General features: G+C 38.0%; 1 protein-coding gene across 1 annotated transcript in view; it reads left to right on the forward strand.

The window, feature by feature from the left end:
* zbbx (zinc finger, B-box domain containing) overlaps positions 1–26,376 on the forward strand; it is an 82,654-nt gene that overhangs the window by 26,248 nt on the left and 30,030 nt on the right. The window contains exons 8-13 of the mRNA XM_048604611.1: positions 6,458–6,613; positions 12,092–12,287; positions 19,164–19,284; positions 20,230–20,339; positions 23,076–23,185; positions 25,517–25,596. Coding sequence (XP_048460568.1) covers positions 6,458–6,613; positions 12,092–12,287; positions 19,164–19,284; positions 20,230–20,339; positions 23,076–23,185; positions 25,517–25,596 — 773 coding nt within the window. The remainder of the gene's footprint in view (positions 1–6,457; positions 6,614–12,091; positions 12,288–19,163; positions 19,285–20,229; positions 20,340–23,075; positions 23,186–25,516; positions 25,597–26,376) is intronic.

Genomic DNA, 26,376 nt, shown 5'->3' on the forward strand with positions numbered 1-26,376 from the left:
TTGATGCCACTTGAGCAATATTAGTTTTAATTGCCCTACCATTGATGTCTGTGTCTTTGATTACTGAGGACTCAATCTCTGAAGCTGCCTCCCTATACTTCTCTACCTCGTTATATTGCTTTTCTCCCCAAGGCACTCTTTAAAACATACTGCTTTGAATGATAATTTGATAGTCTGATGTAATGTTTCCTTATAATATGATCGTGATAAATTTTGCACCTCTCTAGTGCATTGAGGTGTTTCACTGTGGTGAAGGTGCCATACAAATACATGTTGCTCTTGTGTATTTCTATAATTTGTTTCCTTGTCTGTATGTCTTTTTATTTTGTTATTTATATGTTGTTACTCAAGTTTTTATGTCAGCTTGTATTGCGTGAACACAGAAGGATCTCTGAGGGACCTGTGACTTTTATTTTCATGCCAAGAAAGGACGCAATCGATGGTAGTACACTGATGTATGACTTGAAGGATGGGAGAGAAACAGTCTTTGTATAGACCTGGTAGACATGAGGGCTATTAGTACCTTGGATAGTGTTGCAGTTCTGTTTTGTGGTTGAATCCAAAGGGTGATTTTGAGCTACAGCTGGTGAAATGTAGGTAAGGGCCAACCTTTTTGAAGTTTGATGAAATTGAAGTATATGATATATGTTATTTAATAGTCCAAAATAAATCTCCACTTTTTTCAGAAGGATGTGTACTCCCAACCATGCTAAATTTTGTGTACTTTTGTCAAAAGAATGTCACGTTAGAACGCACATACCAATGTTCCTTTTGGAGATGAAATGCTGTTCAAACAAAATTAAGGGACAGTGTTTGGCTAATTGGGAGGGCATAATTAGGTATGATGTTTCCAAATACTTAAAGTACTGGTGGTGGATTTAGAGTTACTGGAGTGATTTAATTTAAAATTGATTTTAATCTAGTAATGATTTTAGAGGAAATTTGTGCAGGTTTTATTCTTTAGATTTTAGGTGGCTTTAGACTGCATGTTGTGCTTTAATCAGCAATCACCTGGAGAGATTTGTTAGATGATAATTATAGGTGAAATTCTGTGTTTTTTATCTCTTGTACTGCTGCTGTTCATATTATTTGCAACTCATTTGTGTCATTAATAGAAAATGTCTGTACCAGCATAAAATGTGGGCATATTTTGTTGTCTATGACAGTGTGCATGAAGTTCTTTTTAATGACTTTCAAGCATAAAGTGTTAGGGAATAAGCTGCTACCCGTTTCCAGCAGGCAGTAGCAAAAGCGTCATGTATTTTCAAAACAAGAAAGCTTATTTAAGTTTGCAGATGACTGCTAATAGTGGTGGATTCTGCATTTGTAATTAAAGTGCAGCAATTGTTACACATGTACAGATTCAAATCTTGTGTCAGCGCGACTTATAATACAAATATAACATATATGCACTGTATAATTTGTGATTATGTAATTTAATTAATATTTTGTTTTTCATGAAAACACACCTCTCACAGGGGTTTTGATGAACATCAGCAAAACCTCAATCTTAAATTTTCTCTGACATTTTCTCCTGCTCTGTGTTTCACTCAGTTTTTTAGTTATATGTTGATTACAAATAAAACTGTTTAACTAATCTTCATCTTAGTTCAGGAAAACACGCCCTGCACACTTCCATTGTTCTCAAACTACACCCAATGCATTTCCAACATGCTATTTTTGTCTTTTTACACCAGGGTCAGGTTCATAGCATAGTTTGCATGCCATGCTGCAGGTGTGTAGAAACAGATGTAGGTTGGTTGGAAGGATTGCCTCGAATTTCCAATGAAGTATTCAAGCTCTTAATGGTATTGAAAGAATCCTAAACCTCACTTGGCACCTTTTCCTCCTTTTTTACCTCCCCTGCCACCTCTATGCTCCCCCATGTATCCCCATATTTATGGAGGATGAACTATGTATAGTCCTCTGATTCAATGCAATATTGATGAGGAAAAAAACACTTTGCATCCTGATTTCTACATTGAGCTACAAGTCTGTTGACTCAAACAAATTCTGTTCATACGAAATGGGGAAATAAGAAAAATAAATTGAGTAATTGTATCTTTCTGCTTTTCCATTTGGAAGGGAAAGAAGTGGAGCAGCATGTACAAGCTGCTCCTCCTGAGTTTGAAAACTACGTAGATAACTCATGTGGAGGAGAACATCAGTGGCAGACTATGTCTCCAGTAGAAGACTATGAAAGAATGAGGGAGGAGTAAGCTAAGGTAGAATGGGAGCAAAAACTTTATGGTGGGTCAATTGAGGAACAGTAGAGGACTTTCAAAACAATTTTTCACAGTGCTCAGCAGAAGTATATTCCAGTGATAAGGAAGAACTGTAGGAAAAGAGAGAGCCAGCCATGGATGTCGAAGGAAATAAAGGAACGTATCAGATTGAAAAAAAAAACACATACACAAAAGCAGAGAGTAGTGGGAAACTAGTAGACTGGGAAATCTTTAAAGGCCAACAGAAAGCTACAAAAAAAGTTATAAAGAAAAGTAAGGTAGATTATGAGAGTAAACTAGCTCAGAATATAAAAACAGGCAGCAAAAGTTTCTATAAATATATAAATCATAAAAGAGTGGCGAAGGTAAACATTGGTCCTTTAGAGGATGAGAAGGCCTGTGTAATAACTGGGAATGAGGAAAAAGCCGAGACATTAAACAGTTATTTTGTGTCAGTCTTCACAGTGGAAGACGCAAATAACATGCCGAAAACTAAAGGCAAGAAGGTTATAGCAGGCGAGAACCTAGAAACTATCATTATCACTAAGGAGGCAGTGCTGGGCAAGCTAATGGGGCTAAAGGTAGACAAGTCTCCTGGCCCTGATGAAATGCATCCCAGGTTACTAAAAGAGGTGATGGGGGAAATAACAAATGCACTAGTAATTATTTGCCAAAATTCACTGGACTCTGGGGTGGTTCCCACAGATTGGAAAACAGCCAATGTGACGCCACTGTTTAAAAAAGGAAGTAGACAAAAAGCAGGTAACTATAGGCCAGTTAGCTTAACTTCAGTAGTGGGGAAAATGCTTGAATCTATCATTAAGGAAGAAATAGCAAGACATCTGGATATAAATTGTCCCATTGGGAACACCCAGCATGGGTTCATGAAGGGTAGGTCATGTTTAACTAATTTGGTGGAATTCTTTGAGTACATTACTTGCATGGTGGACAATGGGGAACCTATGGATGTGGTGTATCTGGATTTCCAGAAGGCATTTGACAAGGTGCCACACCAAAGGCTGCTACATAAGATAAAGTTCCACAATATTACAGGTAATGTAGTGGCATGGATAGAGGATTGGTTGACCAGTAGGAAGCAAAGAGTAGGGGTAAGTGGGTGTTTTTCTGGTTGGCGGTCAGTGGCTAGAGGTGTGCCTCAGGGATCAGTGTTGGGACCGCAATTGTTTACAATTTACATAGATGATTTGGAGTTAGGGACTAAGTGTAGTGTGTCAAAATTCGCAGATGACACTAAGGTCAGTGGTAGAGCAAAGTGTGCAGAAGACACTGAAAGTCTGCAGAGGGATATAGATAGTCTAAGTGAGTGGGCAAAGGTCTGGCAGATGGAGTACAGTGTTGATAAGTGTGAGGTCATCCATTTTGGTAGGAATAACAGGAAAATGGACTATGTTTTAAATGGTAAAAAATTGCAGCACGCTACTGTGCAGAGGGACTTGGGTGTCCTTGTGCATGAATTGCTAAAAGTCGGATTGCAGGTGCAGCAGGTAATTAAAAAGACAAATGGAATTTTGTCTGCCATTGCTACAGGGATGGAGTTTAAAAACAGGGAGGCTATGCTGCAGCTGTATAAGGTGCTGGTGAGGCCACACCTGGAGTACTGTGTGCAGTTTTGGTCTCCTTACTTGAGAAGAGATATACTAGCACTGGAGGGGGTGCAGAGGAGATTCACTCGGTTGATTCCAGAGTTGAGAGGGTTGGATTATGAGGAGAGATTGAGTAGACTGGGATTATACTCATTGGAATTCAGAAGAATGAGGGGAGATCTTATAAAAACATATAAGATTATGAAAGGAATAGATAAGGTGGAGGCAGGGAGGTTGTTTCCGCTAGCAGGTGAAACTAGGATTAGAGAGCATCACCTCAAAATAAAGGGAAGCAGATGTAGGACTGAGGTCAGGAGGAACTTCTTCATCCAAAGGGTTGTGAATCTGTGGAATTCCCTGCCCAGTGAAGCGGTTGAAGTTACCTCGCTGAATGTTTTTAAGGCAAGGCTAGATAAATTTTTGAACAGTGAAGGACTTAAGGGTTATGGTGAGTGGGTGGGTAAGTGGAGCTGAGTCTCAAAAAGATCAGCCATGATCTTATTAAATGATGGGGCAGGCTCGAGGGGCCAGATGGCCTACTCCTGCTCCTGGTTCTTATGTTTTTATGTTCTTATGTTCTTATGCATGCTTATGTCCTGTATCATTTTGTACACTGTGTATTTTAGTGTTATAATGTAAAGTTGAATATTTTTAAAAAGATGTAAAGAAGGGCTGTGGTAATGACATTTGGGCATAGTAACAAAATAATTCACAGAATCAGAGTTGTAACGATGCAGAAGAAGACATCATGTTTTCCAGACTCTCTGAATGAGCATCATGATTTTTGTGCCTTTTTCCTGTCTTTTCTCCCTAACTCTGTACATTTTCTATTCAACCAGGAATGGCATGGTGGCTCAGTGGTTAGCACTGCTGCCTCACAGTGCGAAGGACCTGGGTTCGATTCTACCCTTGGGCAACTGTCTGTGTGGAGTTTGCATGTTCTCCCTGCGTCTGTGTGGGTTTCTGCTGGATGCTCTGGTTTCCTCCCACCGTTCAAAAATGTGTGAGTTAGGTGGATTGGCCATGTTAAATTACCCATAGTGTTCAGGGATATGTAGGTTAGGTGCATTAGCTGTAGGAAATGCAGGGTTACAGGGATGGTTCTGGGTGGGATGCTCTTCGGAGGGTAGTTTGGGCCAAATGGCCTGATTCCACGTTGTAGGGATTCTAAAGAATCATCCAATACCCTCTTGAATGCCTCAATTGAACCTGCTTCCACCGCTTTTCAGGCAGTGCATTCCAGAGCCTAAATTAGATTTTTTTTCTGCATTTGCCTCTTTTATAAATCACTTTTAAGTCTGTGTTTCTCATTGTTAATCCTTCTAAGAGTGGGAATATTTTCTTCCTATCTACTCTGTCCAGAACACTCATTATTTTGAAAACATTGGTCAATTCTCCTAAGATTACTATATTTTATTTAATAGAAACCCTACAGTACGGAAACTGGTCCTTTGGCCCAACAAGTCCACACCGACCCTCAGAGTATCCCAACCAGACCCAACGGGCAATTTAGCATGGCCAATCCACCTAGCCTGCACATCTTTGGATTGTGGGAGGAAACCAGAGCACCCGGAGGAAACCCACGCAGACATGGAGAGAACGTGCAAACTCCACACAGACAGTCGCCCGAGGGTGGAATCGAACCTGGGTCCCTGGCGCTGTGAGGCAGAGGTGCTAACCACTAAGCCACCGTGCTGCCCTATATTTTGTAACCAAAAAAATGTGGACTAATTATTCACAGTGAACTTAAATTTTCATTCTGCTGTTGACTTTTCTTGATGAAGAAGGTCCAAATATTTTAGTTTCAGTAATGTTTTGTAAGTTTTGTCTGGAATATGTGGAGGAGGTCTTGTGGCACAGTGGATAGTAGCTCTATCTGTGAGCCAGGGGCTTCGAGTTCAAGTCCAATTGGAGGATTTGCTGGCTAAGGAATTTATGTACATAACATGGCCATGTGTTGGTTGAGTATCAATTCTGTCTAATATACCCCAAAGGCAGGCTGTAAGTCTGGGAGAGTCTCCCAATTGTCCATGTTATGTTTAAAAAAAAACTAGATTGCTTAATATTATAGATCCAAAGCTCCAGGCTACAACATATAAAAGTGTATGTTGCCACAGCAGCTCCTTGGCACCGATTGGCGCAGTTGGCTGTGGATTTGATTGGTGCAAATAGCACGGTATTTGGTCACCATTTCTACTGGGGTAGTTTTGGGACCTGCCTTGTTACCCTATATATGGTAGAGGCCATGTTATTGTGGGTTAGACTTGCCTTTGAGGGCAGAGAACTGAAGAACTGATGAGCATGTGGAATGAAGCGAATGTTGAAGCGTACAGTGTAGCTGTTTATGTTATAGTATTTCAAGTTATCTTTTAGCACAGAGCGACATTAACTTCATGTAGATATTTTCAGTCATGAGATCTATTGTGTTGTTAGTTTTAGGTCATTTTGTTCTATCATGTTTGCACATGTTTTTTGGAGAAGGTTTGGAATATTTATGAGAAATAACTGAATAGCAAATGACTTAAAAACCTAGGAGGGAATGATGATCTAACATGGCCCTTATTAAGCTGCCTCTTTTTAGGAATTTTTCTTATTCAACAATGTCATTCATTTTTATAATATTGACAGGCAGAGGAACATGCATCAAACAATTCATTGCATTTAGTCAGCCAATTTAAAAAACAAATTGAATCCGACCCACCTGTGAATACTGAGCAGTTTCTGAAGAAACGATTTTCAGTAAGAAAATCTTCATCCCAAATGGCCACTCAACAACATGCTGAGGTAAGTTGTTTGAATTCAAGACTTTATGGAGGAAGAATCTCATTTTGCTGTATATTTGCAAGTCTTTTTACTTAGAGCCTAGTTTATACTGGATGCATAAAATTTTATATATTGTACAAATATTTATTTATTTCTGATTACAGACACCTGTTGTGACTGGATGCATAGGTTCCAATGAACCTGTGTAGGGAATATTAGAAACAGAACAGGTTCTTTGTATGTGGCTTTATCCTGATATATGCAATACATGTCACGTTTTGCAGATACAGTAGGAGATTATACATGTGGTAGGATTAGTGAATGTTTCCTCTCTTCTCTCCCAACCCTCCAGAAAGGCAGCATTGCATTTAAAGGCATCTTGTCAAATATTGAGTATAAATGTGTCTTTATGAATTGTATCCCATAGGTGACACTATTTGAAGTTCACCTGTGATTAGTTCTGCTTCACAGAAATGATTATGATGTGTTTGTGATGATGAGTTACATGATCAAGATTGCTTGTGGACAGGTTTTGTATACAACATAACTGGGCAGTACATATGTTTCACATGCTGGGTTCTGTGATTACAGATGTGTTCAACTCGTACTATGTAATTGCCTGATTAATGCAATTGCCCCTCAAAGGGCCTTTCATTGTCCATACGTGGTTCGTATGTATTCTGAAAAAAAAATCCATGCTGGGTATGGTGGCAGATGTTTTGCATTTCCATTGCACATTTGTAATTTGGATGAGGATGGAAGACATCACAAGTAGCTTTTTGCAGAATGTCTCACATGCTCAGCCTGTTCATTTGGGTGCCTACCCCAAAAAAAGCCTTCATGTTCCTTTCTTCCTTGCATTACCTGCTGATCCCATTAGTTGTCAGCATCATATTCCAATGCATTATTTTCAGTTTTTTTTTCATCTTTCAACATTACCCCCTGAATTCTGAGCCTACAATTTAGTTATGCCAACAATTGTGTTGCATTGTCCTTCGGTTGAAGCCGGACTGGTAGTGATGATGCCCCCAACTCCGTAATGAATCTGTGCCTCCCTTACACTCCATCATCTCCTATCCTTGTATTGATTTGCTTCCTTTGCATCCCAAGATGCTGCCTCCAACTCTACAGTTGACTTTCCCAACCTGCCTACCACAGCAGTGGCCCCTGATAATCCCCCTTGACATTCAATAAACAGATCCCCAGGAGTGACCATGGCCTGCGCCCTGACTGACTTGGAAACCTAGCCTGACTGGAAGAGTGACCAAATCCCTGACTGATCTCTGCACAACTCCCTCACTCTTACTGTGACTTCTCAGACTGGTTACACTGGACCTGAAGGACTGACCTTGGCCTAATTCCTAGACTGTGATGATATTGGATCTATGACCCTGACCCTCTCAAGCACCCAACTGATCATGTCAAACCACCCGGGACTGGGATTTAAGTCTGGCATGGCAGTCAGACTCACAACTAGACCCCCAAGACTTTTAGACAAGGCCAGTTGGTTGAAGCATATGCAGTGTGTTTGCTGCATAAGCTGCTGGCACATGTTACAAATTTAACGCTGATGGGGCATGGTACTATGCAGCAACCTAACCAGCTCCTTAGCTGATCACTGCTGGTAACCATGACAAGCTGTCAGGCTTTGTATTTATGCTATAAGGCAAAGCAAGATAGAAGGACTCCAAGCCTGTAAATTCTGAATGAGGCAGCGATGTACAAACAGGTCAAGGAAAGCAAGGCAGAGATGTAGTGAGTGTCCACATAAGTGCAAAATGGGTGATTATGGGTGATAGCAAACTATAAAATCCCTGAAGTCTGCCTTGTTCCCACAATAAGATACGTGTGCATCCTAAGGGGGGAAAAGGTTTAAAACACAATAATACTTGGAAATGAATATACTAGTCATACTAGAGCTTCATTTTGAAGTATACAAGACAGCTCAGACCGGTATTTATCATTTGCAGGTTTTACTGTTTTTGTTTCCCTTCTGTGATGGTAGAAGCATTACAATAATTGGTGTTGGTCTGCTCAGAATTGCAGTTTTGATGTGGTGAACTGCGTTATAAGTGAGCAGGAAATGTGGCCTGATGATGTGGGGAAGGTAGTTGCGAGTGTGGTGCCAGTATCGTTGTATAAAGGATGTAAGTGGTCACTGCTCATCAAGTGTGTTCCAAGATTATTGAGGAATTCTGGCTAAGGTGGAGGCCTGGAAGAGAAAACAACGAGCTGGAGTCATCAGGTATCTACTCAGACTTTCATGTCAGGAATTGTCACTGTCTAGTCTCTATCGACTACCTGGGAAAATAACAAACTAGATATAAATGAAGTGAGATTAGGTAACAATGAGATGGTGATAGTTGCAAATAGGCCTTGCCCCCTGCTCATCATCAGGATTCTCATCTCACTGTTTAAACATTGGGTGAAAAATTGGACTTTTATTTTCTCAATGTCAAGATAATCATTTTTTTGATATTGCTATATTTTCCCAACTGACTTGCCATTGCTCACATCATTCAGTGGCTGGAAGGGTTCCATCTTTGGACTTTCCTGAAACCTCAAAGTAGATTTTTCTTCCTGTGATGCTCTTTCAGCTTTTTCCCTCCAACTCTGAGTATCACTTCTATCTTCTTTCTTTTCTTCATTCCCTTGTTACACCATACCTGACTTCAAATTCCCTGGATGCAAATGTTCTCCCTCCTTCCCATCTCTTAAAGCACTTCTCTCCCAGTTTCTGAAGAATTTCTGCTCAGCGTACAATGACAATAATGAAATGCAGGAACAGATACGGGTTTGGGAGAGGGCCCAGTTTGTGCCCTTTTAACAAATATGCATTATTTTTCACTAGTATGCAAATTGTATGCACCAGACATGCAGAGTTGGTAGGTACGTGTTTAAACTCTTGATAATTTTATATAGCAGGAATTAATTTACTACTGCTCCCTACAAATCAGTTGAAAAGTTGAGAATTTCATTGCATTTTCTAAAGAAATCTAATGAAGTTTTGCATAATATAAAAATAACTTCAATGACTTCAATCAAATTCACTAGCAATAAATTGTTTGAGTCTTCCCACATTTGGAGAATAAATTGCACATGAATCAGAATAGCTCCTGCAATTCTTATGACTTGATTAAAATCTAGATGAATCATTTCAAAATCTCAATCAAATCTTATATTCTGCACGATTGACCTGTATGATAGGAGCAACATTATGACATCAAATTATTCCCTGCTCTTACAGTTTGAAGTTCTCCTAGTATTTATAAATATTATAGCGATCGGTTTTATTTATATATTTGCAAGATCACAAGGTGCTCAATTGGAAGTAGTATCTTAAAATAGCAAAGAGAAGGAGAAGATTTCAGGGAGGGAATTTCATTGGTTAGGGTGGTGAAGGCATGGCAACTACCTGTGGTGCAATTAAAATTGGGATTTCTTGACTGGCCAGAATGGAAGGAGCACAAATATGGTGCAGTGTTGGAAGGCTAAAGATCAATGTGAAAACAAGGACGTCTTTTTCAACAATGAAATATTACTTAACTGGAATTCAGTATGAATTAGGGAATGCAGGATAATGGTTGTCGGAACTATGTGCAAGTTAGAAAAGGCAGATATTTGCATGGCCTTGCCCTGATAGAAAATAGAATGTGGGAAGTCAGTCAGGAGTACATTGGAATGACCAAGTCTAGAGATAATAAAAGGATGGATAAATGTTTTAACAATAGGTGATGTGAGGCAGGTACAAGTCATGGAATTGAAAACAGGCAGTTGTAGTGATGATTTGAAAATGTTTTTGGAAACTTGCAACAATCAAGTATGACAACAGGTTTGCTGTTGGAACTGTATCACTTTTCCTTTACTGTTTGGGTCACAGATCTAGAACTCTCTTCTTCAGAACACTGTAGGTATACCCAGACCACATAATTGCAACAGTTCATGAAGACTCACCACCCCCTCTCAATGGCTATCAGGAATGGGCAACAAATACAAATACATGCTTGGTCATCAACACACTCATGAAAGAATAATAGCAATACTTGAGTTGCCAACAGTTTAGTTTAGTATTAGACAGGAGGAAGGGTGGGACGGTTGTTTCTAATGTGGGAATCATCCTTATTGCTCTTGAACTGAATGACTTGGTCGGTCATTTCAGAGTGCGGTTAAGAATCAATGACATTATTGTATAGGCCAGACCAGAAAGGATGGCAGATGTCTTTTCCCAAAGGACATTAGTGAACCAGATGGGTATTTATGATAATTAGCAATGGTTACATGGTTGCCATTAGTCTAACGTTTTAATTCCAGAATTTTTTTATTATCAAATTTGGATTTCACTACCTGCGGCTGTGAACATTATAGTGTTCAGATTTTGAATTACTAACCCTGTAACATTACTTGTACACGCTATTCTTCCCATGCTGGTGATTCTCTGGCTACAATTAAATAGGTCAGAATATTGGAGAGACAAAATTAGGAGTACATTTTCTGATGCTATACAATGTACGAGTCACAAAGTCAGACCTTCAGCTTCTTTCATGACTGTTATTCTATTATTGCTAAAAATTCCTATCTCAGATTTTTAAAAGTTGACAAATCTATTTGCCTTTTTTTTGAACTTTAAGGTGACCTTCCAATCCTGTCTCAGTAGCAATTTCAGCATGAACATTTTTGTATAGTTATATTGGACATATTAATTAAGGTTACATGTTTTTAAAGGAGCAACTTGGACTTTGCCGTCTGCAAGCTGAGCTTCAGACATTCTCCAGGACAATTCATAGCTGTGGAGATATTGGTAGTCTTAATCTTTTATGACATAGAGCCCTTCTAGGCAATTGCAGGCACCATCAATCACTTCACTTTCTATAACTGCTTAAAGTTTAACAAAAGATGTCATGTTTGCCCTTTGTAACATCTTCCTAAATTCCAAAAGGAAAGCTTCCAGCAACTTGTAAGGTTGTTATGATCCCAGCTGATGGTAATATTTGACAAGTCAGATCGCAGTGTGAAATCTGATTTGATATATATTTTTTATTTTTGGAACTATGCATCATTAACAAAAAACAAACATCTATTATAATCCCCATGAAAGAGATGCATAATTAATCCATTTGACATCGTCCAGATTCTGATATCATTAATTCTGAAAATGTTAACCACCCTACCTCTTTGCATTTTCACATAATTATGAAATGTTCTAGCCTCAAGTAATTGACTATTATAAGCTAAAAGTAGGAAATTGAAGCTGACAAAGCTTTAATACCTAAGTTATATATGTTCTTTTTCCTTAATTTGTAAATGTTTAATGCAGCACTGCATAGCCTGTTGCATAAGTATTAGGAGGCTCCTGTGGCACAGTGGTAATTTCCCTATCTCTGAGCCAAGATTCATAACATCTCTGATCAGATTGATTTAAAAATATCTATAAGTTTGACAGTTTGGAATAAGTTAAATATTAAAACATTGTAATATTTTATGATTTCTTGTATTCTGTAGGTTCTTAACAGAGAACAAGAGGATGGTGAATCAGCTGCTTGTGAGCAAAGCATCAGAGCGGAACATTTGAGCAGTAACTCATTATTAAATGGCAACTTTGATGAGGAACAGTCATTGCAATCTTTCCAAGAAGCACTAAAAGAATGGAAGGAGAGAAAACCTAGTGAAGCACATTGGTCACCCAAAATGTTTTCGGGTAAAAATGATCATAGCATGTCTAATTTAAGAACTCAACCAATTTACAGAAAACAACTTAAAACGTGATTTAGCAACCAAGTAAAACATAATTTTGTATAAATCCTCAAAAGTGAAAACACTGTTAAACTTGAACAATGGCATGATATTAACCTGAAATATGGACATGAAAATAACTTTTTAAATGAATGAAGTTAGGAACTTTGGTATGCCACTGTCAACAAAAGTTTTGTTTTCATGCTCTATAAATTACATTTAATAGTCACCTTAGTCTTTGTGATAGCTTTCTCTTGCATGCAGTGAATTATATCACTTTCTTTCTCTGCTTGCTTTCTCTCTCAAGTCCATATACAGTGGTGCTGGAAGTATGCTCCACAATCTAGTCTACCATATTTCTCCCCTGTAAATGTGTTGACTGCCATTTGACTGGCTTAATAGGCCTTGCATCAACATTCAAAAGTAGATGGAGAGGCCTTTTCAGAATCAATTCAATGATGATCAAGAAACACTGTCCTGATGATCAAGCAGAATTTAGGCTGAATTTGTGTAAGTAAACTGTTTTATTGTCGGGCAATTTGGCTTTATTTTCAGGCATGACTCTGGTGAAAACAAGGTTACTAACTCTGGTATTCAAGTAACCTCAGGTCCTGAAAATCAGCAGACATTGTCCCAGAAGAGATGTTCCTGTATTAAAGCCTGGATTGCAGTGAGCGACAATGCCAGGAGCAGCACTGGGCATCCTAGAAGTGAGGTGCCAATCTGGTGAAGCTGTGCATGCTAAACATCAGAAGCAATATGTAATAGACAAAGAAAAGCCATCCCATAATCAATGATTCAGATCAAAATTCTGCTATTTCCAGTTGTGAATGATGGTGATCAATAAACATTTAACGAAAACGGGGAGGAGAATGCTTTAAATGCTTAAAGTATTAGCAAAGATCTGTAGCTCGGGTTGTGGATGAGGTTGTTGACTTGCTCGCTGAGCTGGCTTGTTTTTGTTCAGAAATTTCGTCACCATGCTAGGTGACATCATCGGTGGGGCCTCTGATGAAGCGATGTTATTCTACTCCATTTGGAATTTATGCTGTCTAGTCCATTATGGTGAGTACTGTCATTTCCGGTTTTGATCTGTATGGGTTAGTATCTGTACATTCAGACAATGAAGGCCATCAGTTTAACTGGGACAAAGTAACCATAGTAGCCCAAGCCAAGCACAAACACGCACGGGAATTCCTAGAGGCATGGTTCTCCACCCATAATGCAATCAACAAACATATAGAATTGGACCCCATATATAAACCCATACAGATCAAAACCGGAAATGACAGTACTCACCATAACGGACCGGACAGTATAAATTCCAAGTGGAGTAGAACAGCACCACTTCATCGGAGGGTCCACTGGTGATGTCACCTAGCATGGTGACGAAACGTCTGAACAAAAACAAGCCAGCTCGGCTAGCAAGTCAACAACCTCATGCTCTAAATGCATTTACATCCCAAATGATGGAGTGGCTGAACATGTCAGGCAGAAGTGCGCTTGAATTGATTAAGCATCCCTATTTCTGTGTTGTTTATTTTATGTAATTCTGTACAAAAACAATATAAATGATAATTACAAGATAGTGAGCACTAAATGCCAGATATATTCACATAAAGTCACTTTTTTAGAATAATCTTTTGTGCCATAAATCATGGAGGGGTGTTGTCCACTTTTACATGGGCAATGTTTTTGAGAGGTTTCCTTGCGTGTTAAATTGAGCCCCAAATGAAATCCGAAAAAGATTGCTGCGATAGGCTAAACTTGCAAAATAACAACACTAAAGAATTATTATGAACTATCATTCATAAAGTGATCCCTTAAAAATTGAATAAATAAAAACAAAACTTATAACAAATGTATAACTGTTATAAGTATTTAGTAACCAGTATAAGTCTACTCCAATATTCCTTTTTGTGGTCTATTACTACCTGGGATTATATTTTACTCAGGAAACATATGAGTTGTTCAAGACTCCATAAACATTTAATATTTGTAATATTATAAGTAACTTAGACTCAATAACACTATCCTGCTCTTATCCTGTCTTCTTCATGCCTCTGTGTTTTATGTGCATAACTGTGCTTTCTCCTTCATGCTTATTGCAATAATAGAACCGATGCTAAGTAAATTTTAGATCCCCCATTAGGATAAGTTATGTTTTATTTGTTTCACCCAAACAAAAGTAGAACCTAGGAAAATATGTAATTTGAGGAGCAGTGTCAGCCAACTGTTGCCACTGAAAAAGCTGTATCTTGATGACACTGCCTATAACTATAGGTAGTGAAGATTTTCATACACAACTATGAGCATTTTCTTTCTGCAAGGCTAGTAACGTTGCTTTTGGAGAACATATTATTTACCGTTGACTGGCGATAAAACCTTCACTGACTATCATAGCAAGTCAGTGAGCTCTGTTGTACAATTAATTGCAAAACAGTCCTTTGCTATTGGAATTGTACAGACAGGCCAATAAATTATATTTAAAAAGTCACTGTATAGCTGTTCACTCCTTTTAGTACTTGAATTTAATAATTGTATGTAAGGCCACATGCATTCTAAGTGTTAAAACTGAATGCCAGATTTGAGAAGCCCAACTAAATCATAGAGATTATTGTAAATTATTGAGGTGATACTTAAATGAAGACTTTTAGATATTTGCTTAAATGTGCCAATAGAATGACAACAGAAATTGTCGTAAAATGGAAGACTCACTTCTTTTACAGTGACATACCTGTCAGTAGTTTGTTGATAGTTTACAATGCCCTGTATGGAACCTGGCATAAATCATTCTCAATGAAATACCAATAATTTGAAATAATCCATACCGCAGAAGCATGCTTTCATCCTTGCAGTGACAGATGTTATCGTGAAATGCCCAGGAGCAAGGATTATGGAAATGTTACATGATTAAAGCAGCACATTACTTCTCTGAGCTGATGGTGGCATTTGGAAGCTGTCAGTTGTCATAGACATTGACGCTGTTGTCTAAACTATATAAAAGTAGGGGAAATTCTCTCTTTCTGCCATTTTAATTTAAACTTCACAGCATTTACTATTGGAAATTAAAATGATGTAAACTTGTCTGATCTTTTTGATAACTGATGATAACAATAGATTTTTAACATCATAACCTGATTCATCACAGAAAACAGTCATTCAACCCATTGTGTGCTGTTTGTTGACTAAGTAATTCAATTGCTCCCACTGACCAAGATGAAAAAGCACAAGAATTTGGAATTTATACATTTATACATTACTGAGGTCAAATTTCAGTAGAAGTGCAACAAACACATAATGACCGAGAACTGGCTTGAGCAGAGTATCTCCTGGTGTACCCTAATAGTTAAACTTCTTCCTGCACCCCTCAGCTCAAAAATGTTTTATGCCAACAGTGTGAATTGGTAATATGTTGAGGGCAACAAGATATCTGGGATCAATGGGGTATCTCCTCAACCAAAGAGATTTAACAATTGAGAAAGAAACAGGGAAGACTGAGGAGGATGAATGAGGGTGACACAAAGGAACCAAATCAAATACAAAATGAAAGAAAAGGAAAGGGAGATTGGCAAAAACAAAAGTAAAGGAAAAGTGAAAAGTGAAAAAAAACTACCGCATAAATTCTCCAACAACAGTTCTTTATCTGATTTAAACCAGATTGATCAGATGTGTTAAGGCATCTGTGGAGCAGGTGGGACTTGAACCTGGGCCTTCTGGCTCAGAGGTGGGGAAATTAGCATTGTGCCAGTAGGATCCCACACAACATTTTTAACGAGAGATTTATCAGCAGTAATTAATAATTATCACATTGAATAATTTTGTAGTTAGCTATTGGACACACCATGCTTTAGCAAATTTTCATGGACAATTATTACGTGTAATTGCAGAAGCATTATAAAAAAGAGTCTAAGGGAGAGATCCAATTGTTCTGAAGCTAATGCGCTGTTATGCTGATTCACAATTTACTCGGTATTGTTTCCTTTCCACATCAGTTTAATGAATTATCTCTTTAGGTTACTTGAGTATTACTTTAAAAAAACAAATCAGAGTACAGAGTATCATTATTAACTTGACCTGCTGTAAAAAGAGGTTGACTGAAAAGAAAAAAAATCACAGGTGATGCCGGTAAATTGCATGTTGTCAACTTAAGAGAGCTCAGGGATAGTAAGAACTGCCGACTCTGGAGTCAGAGATGACACAGTGTGGAGGTGGAGGAACACAGCAGGCCAGGTGGCATCAAAGGAGTTGGAAAGTTGATGTTTTGGGTCGGGACCCTTTTCTGAAGGGTTCCGACCCAAAACATCAACTTTCCTTCTCCTCTGATGCTGACTGGTCTGCTGTGTTTCTCCAGCTCTACACTGCGTTGTCTTATAATTTAAGAGAGCTAGTGTGCCTGTGCACCCAGATGGTGACATTTTGCCTTCACACACTGCAGTGATATCTTTACATTGAGCCTCCTCCCAGATGGTGTGACCTGGTGATCCATTTCTTCCACCTTGTGTGCAACTTCAAATATGACATGCAGCTCCTGCTTTTCGACCGCAAGAATCTTCAGGTATCCCTCAGGATACCTCTTTCTTTTACCAGGACTTGATCAATGACTGGAATGTGGTTGATTTGCACCACATCTTCCCACCATCAACAGTAGTGGAAATCCAGAGAGCTCCTGCTCTGGAATCCATACCTTCAAAGCAGGTTCAAGTAGCTGACAGAAGGGAGGCCTGTTGTCACAGGGGTGACCCGAGTCGGAGAAATGCTAGGAAGCTGAGGCCTGGCCTGGATGTTACCACAGGAGTTGGTGAGCAGATCCACTATGGACGTGCAACTTGCAGCCGAAGCCATCTGCTGCCTGAAAATAGCTCAGATCCCGCATACGGCACCAGTTAGACAACGCTTGATTGTGCAGTTGTCTCCTGTTTGCATGTAGCCCTGCAGGAGCCTCCCTCAGGACCCTGAGCCACCTCATGCAAATGCAAAACCACCTCCATGTCCTTCTGCATGATCAGCTTTTTGTTTTGCAGAATGGTGGAGTCTGTGGACCATGTGCATATTTGTTGTGGGCAGCTGCATTCCATTTTTAGTTATTTAAAAAGAAAACCTTTTGTTTATTTTTGTTGTGTTTCAGCCCCATGCTCCTGTTATTGGGGTATCCTGTGTGGAGGAAGGCAAGTATATCGGAGGACTTCCTCATGGGTGGGGGGCGCTGGGGAAGTGCCTTATTTTACCCTCCAATTCCCTTTTATTATAGTGCCCTTCCCCTCTCCCTGTCTTTCCCTCACTTCTTTGCTGACATTGCGCTGCCCCTTGTAAATTGTGCTTGTAAATTTTTCTTTTAATTAGAAACCCTAGTGATTTAGTGGCTGTGGAGAAAAATGGTTAGATCTGTTTAATAGCATCTCTGGATAATAAAAAATGAGCTGGAAAGGGCTGTTATGATACAATAGTAATATTCCTACTTTTGAGCCAGAAGGCTGGGTTTAAATCCCACCTGCTCCAGAGATGTATAATACCATCGCCTGAATGGGTTCATGAGAGAGTATCTGTGCTGAGGTTTGAGTGTAATTGGAGCTTGGGCTTCCCCTGCATTGAACTATTGTCTTAGACACACATTCAGTATCCTATGCAGCTCACTGGTCAGAGTCTGGTTTTAGTTTTCCCTGGCTCCTAATCTCATTCAAGTGATTTTGATTCATGTGCTGTTACGAAGGTTTTGTATTCAATAATTCATATGGAGTTGAGTTTGAAGGATTGTGAATATCTGGATTATTTTAAGAGGTAAGTTAAATGATATTGGAACTTTTTTTTTTATTGAGACGTTTCTTTGGAGTCATATGTCTTGTGATAACCGCTTGTTTACTGGAGGTTACCTGTCTGGATATATGACTGTCAAGTTTCAGTTTCTACTATGGTTATTGTTGGAATAATTGGGGAGAAGCCTTCTGACAGAAAGAAGCTTCCCAGCTGATCATTCCTGTTTCTGGTAAATAAACCTTGTTGTTGATCCAGTGTGGTCCAGCCTTTGAAAGAAATTGTTGATGCTTCCTGAATGATTGCAAAGGCCATCAGTGATAACATCTCTGTTCAACGTACATCTTTGTACACCAGAATGTCAGATCAACTGCCATCTAGTCATCTCTAATCTGATCCATTTGCCTTAAAGAACGAAGCCTTATTGGCTAAAGAACAATTATAATTTTGGATTTATCTCTGCAGAAGGAAATCAGTTTTGTTTTATCTCCCATTCCCTTTACCATACATGCATATGTGTTGTGGATTATTTAGAGGGGTAAATGTTCATGTTTTTTCATCTTACAAGCTAAGTGTTCAACAGTTTTGTAGCTTTGTGGAATAGGTTTTTTGTCTTGTAATAAATTAATAATGGTTGCGCCTATTAAAATAAAATCTGGTTGGATCTTTTTATTCCAAGTCTAATGTAGAGAAAGCATGTGATTGGCCATATTAGAAACTGGACATAATGATTACATTTATGTTGGGACTTGTGAGACAAGAAAAATATAGCGCACTCCTCCTATGATGGTCATAACAGTGAGAATCTTGAGTTTCAGCAGGCTGAATAATTCCAGAGGAACTCAACCCTTCTTTGTTCAATCAAAGTAGGGATGCTTTAATTAAGGGATATTGAGTCTCTTCTGCTACCTGTACAAAATGAGCGACGAATGTGCTATATACCAAATGGGCTGAAACCTGTAGCTATCATGGACTGTATGGCTCAGTTACTTGCTGTGTGAACCCACTGATTCTTGGTGTAGCTCATATTGTATTTTATTAGTAAACATTCCCATGAACTGAGTGACTACTTTGTGTGTATTCCTGTCAGTTTCCACAGGGACATCACATGTTCAAGACAACCTGCAAAATCTAAAAACACCAATTGAAATTCAATTTAAAGAACACAACATAAGCTACTTGGAGAAACTGCTACTGAAAAAGTACAGAAGGTATCTTCAGTTTGTTCAACTTGATTTTTCACTTTTCTGCCATTGCAAACAAGGAAAAAAATTTATCAAGTCAAAAAAAAGTGATTTCTTGGGATCATGTAATCTAAAGCAACTCTTGGTCCTAATTGAAGCAATAATGTCAAGAACAAAAACAGAAATTGCTGGAAATGCTCAACATGTCTGGCAGCATCTGTGAAGAGAAGTTAGAGCTTTGGGTCAAGTACTCTTCCTCAAAACTGAGTCCCTTCAGTTATTATGATGCAATAATATGTTGCCTTTTAAGTAAATATAGAACTTTCAGACAAACAAATCGTTTGACAAGTATTCTATTAGGGATTTTACTTGGTGAACATGTATTAAGTTGAAATGTAACATAATGGTAACAGTAAATTTTAAACATTTCTGTTTTTACTAGAATTATCTGTTTTTAAACATCATCCAGACTGACTTCAAAAATGACAGGCATGTTTTTCTCTGCACTGGTCTGGTTCCAAAAGATTGGAGTTACAGTTGTTTAGTGAGCAGCAAGTTAAATTGGGTGTTCACAGCTTAATGTTGAAGCAGATAATGTTCAGATCAAAATGCAAAATTAAATATTGTGTAAACACACTTGTCTGGAAAATTTAGGTAGCAATGGGGGTGAAAAGTATTTTAAATTTAATGTAGATTTGGAATATGTATTCATTTTTAAAAGTTATATTTCTGATTTGTATAGGTTTGTTAGGTTCTGCTGAAGTTGTGCACATAATGTTCTGTTTGGTCTACTTGCTTTCCCAACTGATCAGGTGGGAAGCCCAGGAATCATATTTAAATGATAGCTTCGAGCTTTTGATGTTCTGATGGTTTCCACTTTATCTGATTACTGGGTTTGCTCCCTGAGCTTGAATATTTGTTTTGTAGGTTTTAAAAAGAATAATTACTTGGTACTTTTTTTTTGTCTTTTAGATCTCCAGTGGAATTTTTTCAGGCTTCCTGTACAAGTGACTTAAGGTCCTTGTCGTCTTCATCTTGTGAAGAAGAGAGTGACCAAAAAGATGAAGAGCTCCTACTAACAGGTTAGTTTTATCAATATGCTTCACAACTGAAGATGATCTAACCCTTCAAAAATCATACAATTTATATCAAACCTGCCATAAATTGTGTTTACCTACAATTATATTTCACGTCTTGTGAAATATGAAACCCCTAGCTCTTTACTCAATGTTTTTGGAGATTGTATAACTTTCTGGATGAAGTGATAAATTTAGCAATAATCATTATGGTATCTTCGTTACTGTTTCCTTATGGACTTGAACTACATGCAAGTTTCAAACCACTGTCCTTGTCTATTCAGCACACAAGTTTGGTGGTTAGAATGTGGACAATAGTAGTGATTTCAGAAAAGCAAAATACTGTGGATGCTGGAGATCTGAAATAACCCCAGTGCTGAAAAATCTCAGCAAATCTGCAGCACCTATAGAGAGAGAAAAACAGAATTGATGTTTTGAGTCCAATAATGCTTCAGAATACAGTGATTTCATTCCTGATGTTCAGTGAAAGCTTTGGTTAGCTAACTCTTGAATGGAACTGGCCTGTTCTGTCCACTCCCCACCCCAATTTCCTGCTTCTTCAGAGTATTATTTTATGTATTTATCTTTGCTTCTTTGTCAACCATGTAAGGTTTTAATTGAAGCTGTTATGGGAAAGTATGTTTTGATCTTTCAGAATTTCCTCAATTCTAGGACAGTCCCTGTGCATTGAAAAGTAACAAATATTTAGAAAGGAGGGGAGAGAAAACAGGGAACTGTTTGCCCTGATTTTAATTGTTGTTAATTTTTTGTTACTAAATTAAGTGTTTAATTGTCAGTGTTAGAATTTAGTATTAGGGATGTGGTATCCAGGCATAGTCAAAGCATATGTACAATAGGTACATTGTGTTTGATCAAACTATCCTTTTTTTAAAGATTAAGTTTAGATAAGGCAGTATGTTTGGCTTTTCAAAAAGCATTCCATAATGCGCCACGAATGGTTATTACACACAATTTTTTTTCTTTATTCATTCATTGGACAAGGGCATTGCTGACCAGGCAGCATTCATTGCCCAACCCTAATTGCCCAGAGGGCAGTTCAGAGTCAACCACATTGCTGTGGGTCTGGAGTCACATGTAGACCAGACCAGGCAAGGATAGCAATTTCCTTCCCTAAAGGACATTAGTGAACCAGGTGAGTTTTTCTGACAATTGACAACGGATTCATAGACATCGTTAGATTCTTAATTCTAGATTTTTTTTTAATTGAATTTAAATTCCACCATGGAGGGATTCGAACCTGGGTCCCCAGAACATTATCTGGGTTTCTGGATTAACAGTCCGGTGATTATACCACCAGGCCATTGTCTCCCCCTGTGCTTATGGGATTTGGGGTAAAGTATTAGCTTATGTTGTGGATGTTTATACATTGGAAAATATGTGTATAGAAATAAATGGGTCATTTTCCAACATGCTGGCAGTACCTTGTGAAGTACTGCAAGGCTTGGACCTCCACTAATTATAATCTGTATCAAGAACATGGATGAAGGTGCCGAATGTAACTTTTATAAATTTGCTGCTGGTAAAAAGGCAGATGGGGAAAAAAAGCTGTGAGGAGGATGCAAAAAAGCAGTGAAGGATTTGGACAGAGCAAATGAATGGGCAAATACGTGGAGAAGTGTAAGGTATCCACTTTTGTAGGCGAAATTGTAAAGCAGAATATTTTTTACATGGTAAGGGAAATGCTGATATTCTGAAAGACCTTAAGTGTTCCCGTATATGTTTCACAGAAAATTAAGATGTAGGGCAGCCAACGACTAGAAAATGAATGGTATGCTACCCTTTATAATAAAGGGATTAGAAAACAGAAACAATTAATTATCCCAATTATATAGGGCCTTGATGAGATCACACTTGGCACAATTGTAGTCTTGTTTAAGGAAGTACACATTTGCATGATGAAGGAGTGCATCAACCATTGACTGTTTATTCCTTGGCTATGAAATAGAAATTGAGTAGACTGGACCTGTGTTCCCTTGAATTTAGAATAATGAGACGTGGTCTAATTGAAGCAGCTAAAATTCTGACAGGATTTTACAAGGCAAATGCTTGGAGGATGCTCTGCTGGCTGGAGAACCTAGAATTAGAATTCATTCTCAGAATAAGGGACCAGCCATTTAAGAGTGAGTTGAAGAGAGATTTCTGCACTCGGAGTTATGAGTCTATGCATCTGTGGAGAGCAGCGAATGTTCGGTCATAGACTATATTCAAGACACAGCTCAACAGATTCAGACTATTGAAGAAATTAGGGATATAATGAAATGGAAGGTCAGCTGTGATATTGGCTGAATGTGCTTAAAGGGAGAACGGTCTACTCCTCCTAATTCTTCTATTCTGTTTGGCCACTCCTTTTTTTTTGTCATTCCTTATTTTTGATGATTCTGAGAAACTGAAACTTTAGCTTTGAAACAGCGTACACAGTCATAGGTTCTAAAATGACAGAAGTCACGTTTTTGTCAAAAGAGTAAATGCAAGGAGTGTTAAAAACAGGAATGGACTGAGGTGAATCCCAGCCCCTCATTTTTAGAGTAGACCGCTGTGATAAAGATAAAGAGAGCAAGGAAAAGTGATGGGGGTTTGGTGTGGATGGGTCTTGAAGACAGAGAGAAGAGACACATTGACAATGGCAACTCGGAAAAGATTAAAAGCATTGAAAGTTTTAAAGCAATTTCTGTGCCACCTTCACTGATATCATCATATATCTTTGTCTTTTCTTCATGGCAGCTGAAGAGATTGAAGAACGTGAAAACTGTTTTGCTCTTTTTAAAGTGGATGAACCCTCTGAGGACACAGAGGCAGTCCCGTCAGTTTTGAGAATTATCGAATTAGAAGAGGTAAGTATGTGTAGAGCAAATAAATTAAAGGTCTGAGACTACAAGCAACTAAACTCAGAATTTTCCACTGTTAAGACCTCCAAGTGTGAAGGTCAGATTTGTATTTCGAAGCTGTCAAAAATCTTGATGAATTTACACAATGGCTTTGGGAATCCAGCCATAGCTATGCAGCAAAGATTGTAGAAGTAGAACTCTAACCTCAAGTTAAATATTTCTCAATACAACATTATGATAAATATGGCCTGTAATTTTTAAAAATATTTATAATAATATTGCAAGGTGCTGATTGCCATGTAAGATTAAAACAAATCTAATAATATCCTAATTAGAAATTGTAAACTGTCTATTACTTGTGTAGAAGCTGAGAGGTATTGAAGTCCATTTACTTACATTCCCTAGAAGCTCCAAAATAAGCTACCAAATTTATATCTTCAAAAATAATTGGTGTAAATTCCTGGTATACCATTTGAATTTTTGTGTTGATTGGCAGCTAAAGATATTATACAGTTTGTTAGGGCTTCATCCAAAAGCATGAGATTTTGATGATCTTTAGCAAATTGTGTGGGGAGAGGGGACAGACTGACTGCAGTTATTGTGGTGTTGAAATACTGTTTGACTGACAGGTGGGAAAGAGATGTCGACTTATGACATTTTACTTGTATGAGAATGTGTTATTTATCAGTTAGAGTTAATACAGTTGTTTCTGTTAAATTTCAAATCCAGTCAGCACTGGCTCCTTGAAACCTATCTCTAGAATTCCCTTTTCACATTAGATACCAGCCAGCTTATATGTGGGCCTCTCTCTGCCTTGAAGCATATGCTTAAATATTAATGACTTGGTAATAAAGAATTATTCTGGAAGGAATAAGTGGATTTGAGAGGTGAGCTGAGCAACATCCTGTAGCATACTACCAAGTGAAAACCTGTAAAAAGGTTTGCTAATCTAAAAAAAAGTTGTAATACATGTGTTTTTAAATTGGTGCTTTAAAGATCAGAAAAGTTTACTCATAATTCTACGAGTACTGATCTCCAATGCAAACTTTTTTTTTAAATTAAGTAAGTAATATCCACTTCTCTCAAAACCTCAACAATCATACCCTATTATGGAGTACGACCCTTTGTAGACACTTTGGATTTCCCATATTCTTACATGTCAATGAAAATAACTGAAAAGCAAAGTTGTAAAATATTCGCATGCCATTCCAATAATGTTCCCAATGATTGAAGAGCCCGGACCTGTGGGTTGCAGTGTAACGATACGAGATAGGCCATATAGGACTGAAATGAAGAGAAATTTCTACGCCCAGAGAGCAATGAGGCTGTGAAATTCTGTACCAAGTAAAGTGATTGAGGCCAAAACATTGAATGTTTTCACGAATGAGTATGATATAGTTTTTGGGTGAAAGGGATCAAAGGGTCATGGGACAAAGCAGGAACAAGGTACTGAACTGGATGGACAGATTTGACTGTATAGAATGGCAGGGTAGACTCAAAGAGCTGAATGGCCAACCCTTGCTCCTATTTTCTAAGTTCTATGTTTCTATGCTTAGTGAAAAGGAACATTGGAAAACCTCATTAGTATTGTAGCATTTTAAGTTTTCTACAGATGACCCAACTTGTGTTTATAGTGAGGCTTTACCAAAATTCACTTGAAGTAATGGCTTTCCATTGCGGAAAGTATGATGCATGTAAGTTTTCTGTGCATTTTTGTCACATGTTCTTTGTGCTACTGCTGATTGATCTCTTCTGTTTATTGGAGATAAACATTAAAAAAAACATAAAATACAATATTCCAAAAAGAAAACAGCAAAACTATTGTAATTACCTTCAAATAATTAACTTAATCATAGGACTTAACTTTCAACTGAAAAACGACAATGAATAGCATTGTGTTGTCATGCTTAAAAGTTGAAATTTCTGAGGTATTGTGTGTTTGTAATTGTTAGTCTAATTTTAAGGTTTGTATGGAAAATGGAATTGTTCTATTAGTTCAGTAGCAATTTCTGAGGTTAAGGCTATGACACGTTGAGCAGACTGGAAAGAGATTTACTTTTCTTTGGAATATACATTTCCTGACATGGGAATGCTGATAATGCCCCCAAAAAGGAACAGTGTGCCATCACTTAGCATGCACATCCCTTCCCTAATCTAGCCCAGGGCTAAAATTCATGACGAATCTTTGGAGGTCTAAAGAAATGGGCTAATTATTTGGGAAATATGGTAAATACAAATTTTGATTGTATTATAAGACAACATAGGCATATTCATGAATAGAGTGTGGGAAAACTTGCTGGTAGACTATGCAGTGAATCAAATTGTCTTTATTACTAGACTGACAATGACATATATGAAGAAACTTCCAGTTACCTGGTTGAAGAAGCTGATGGCAATGAACAAGAAAATAGACCAAGGTAATATATTGCAATGTTTGAATGTCTTTAATACAAGTATGCAGGAACTTTCAAATAAATTGCTTTTTGTCGGGTGAATAATTTAAGTGAACTTCAAGGATTTGGAGTTTGCATTTTTCTGTTTTAAATCTGTGTGAAAGGATGGCTGGCTAACTTGGAGCATGGTTTACATCAGTAGCGCGAATTACATGAACTATAAATTAATATATTACAAACAGAATACTCTTGCACTTTTGAATGCTACCTGCTATTACAGATTGTTATTGTTATGATCACAGCTGAATGATTGTACTGTTGCTGTAGCCCCACCATTCCATGGTTCCCACTGTACAGTCTGATACACACAATTTTTCTTTCTTCTGTTCTCCCCTTCTCAATCACTCAATCCTGTTAGATCTCTGCCTTCCCAATTGGGAATTCGTCCATGCATTGGTTGTTCTAGCTTTGAGCCCCACCAGTACTTTTCTGCATTCCTGTTATCCAACTTCATTTGTCTTCCTTTTCTGTCATTACTGGTACATTGAAACCAAATGTTCTCTCTGTTTGATATTTGTATCTTTCATTAAGGGTACATATAAAGGTTAGCTACTGCTAATTTAGTGATTATTTTGCAGATTGTCATTAGTATAATGACTCAAGCTTAACATTTCTGAGAAAACATCTAATGTATAATGTTAAATAGCAAGAATAATGAGTCTATTTTGTAAAATTGTTCAGCCACCCACGGTCCTGACAATACCCTACAATTTAACACTAGGAACAGTATTAATTATTTTAAAG

This window comes from Rhincodon typus, chromosome 13, assembly GCF_021869965.1.
Source record: "Rhincodon typus isolate 14 chromosome 13, sRhiTyp1.1, whole genome shotgun sequence".
In the NCBI taxonomy this organism is placed as follows: domain Eukaryota; kingdom Metazoa; phylum Chordata; class Chondrichthyes; order Orectolobiformes; family Rhincodontidae; genus Rhincodon; species Rhincodon typus.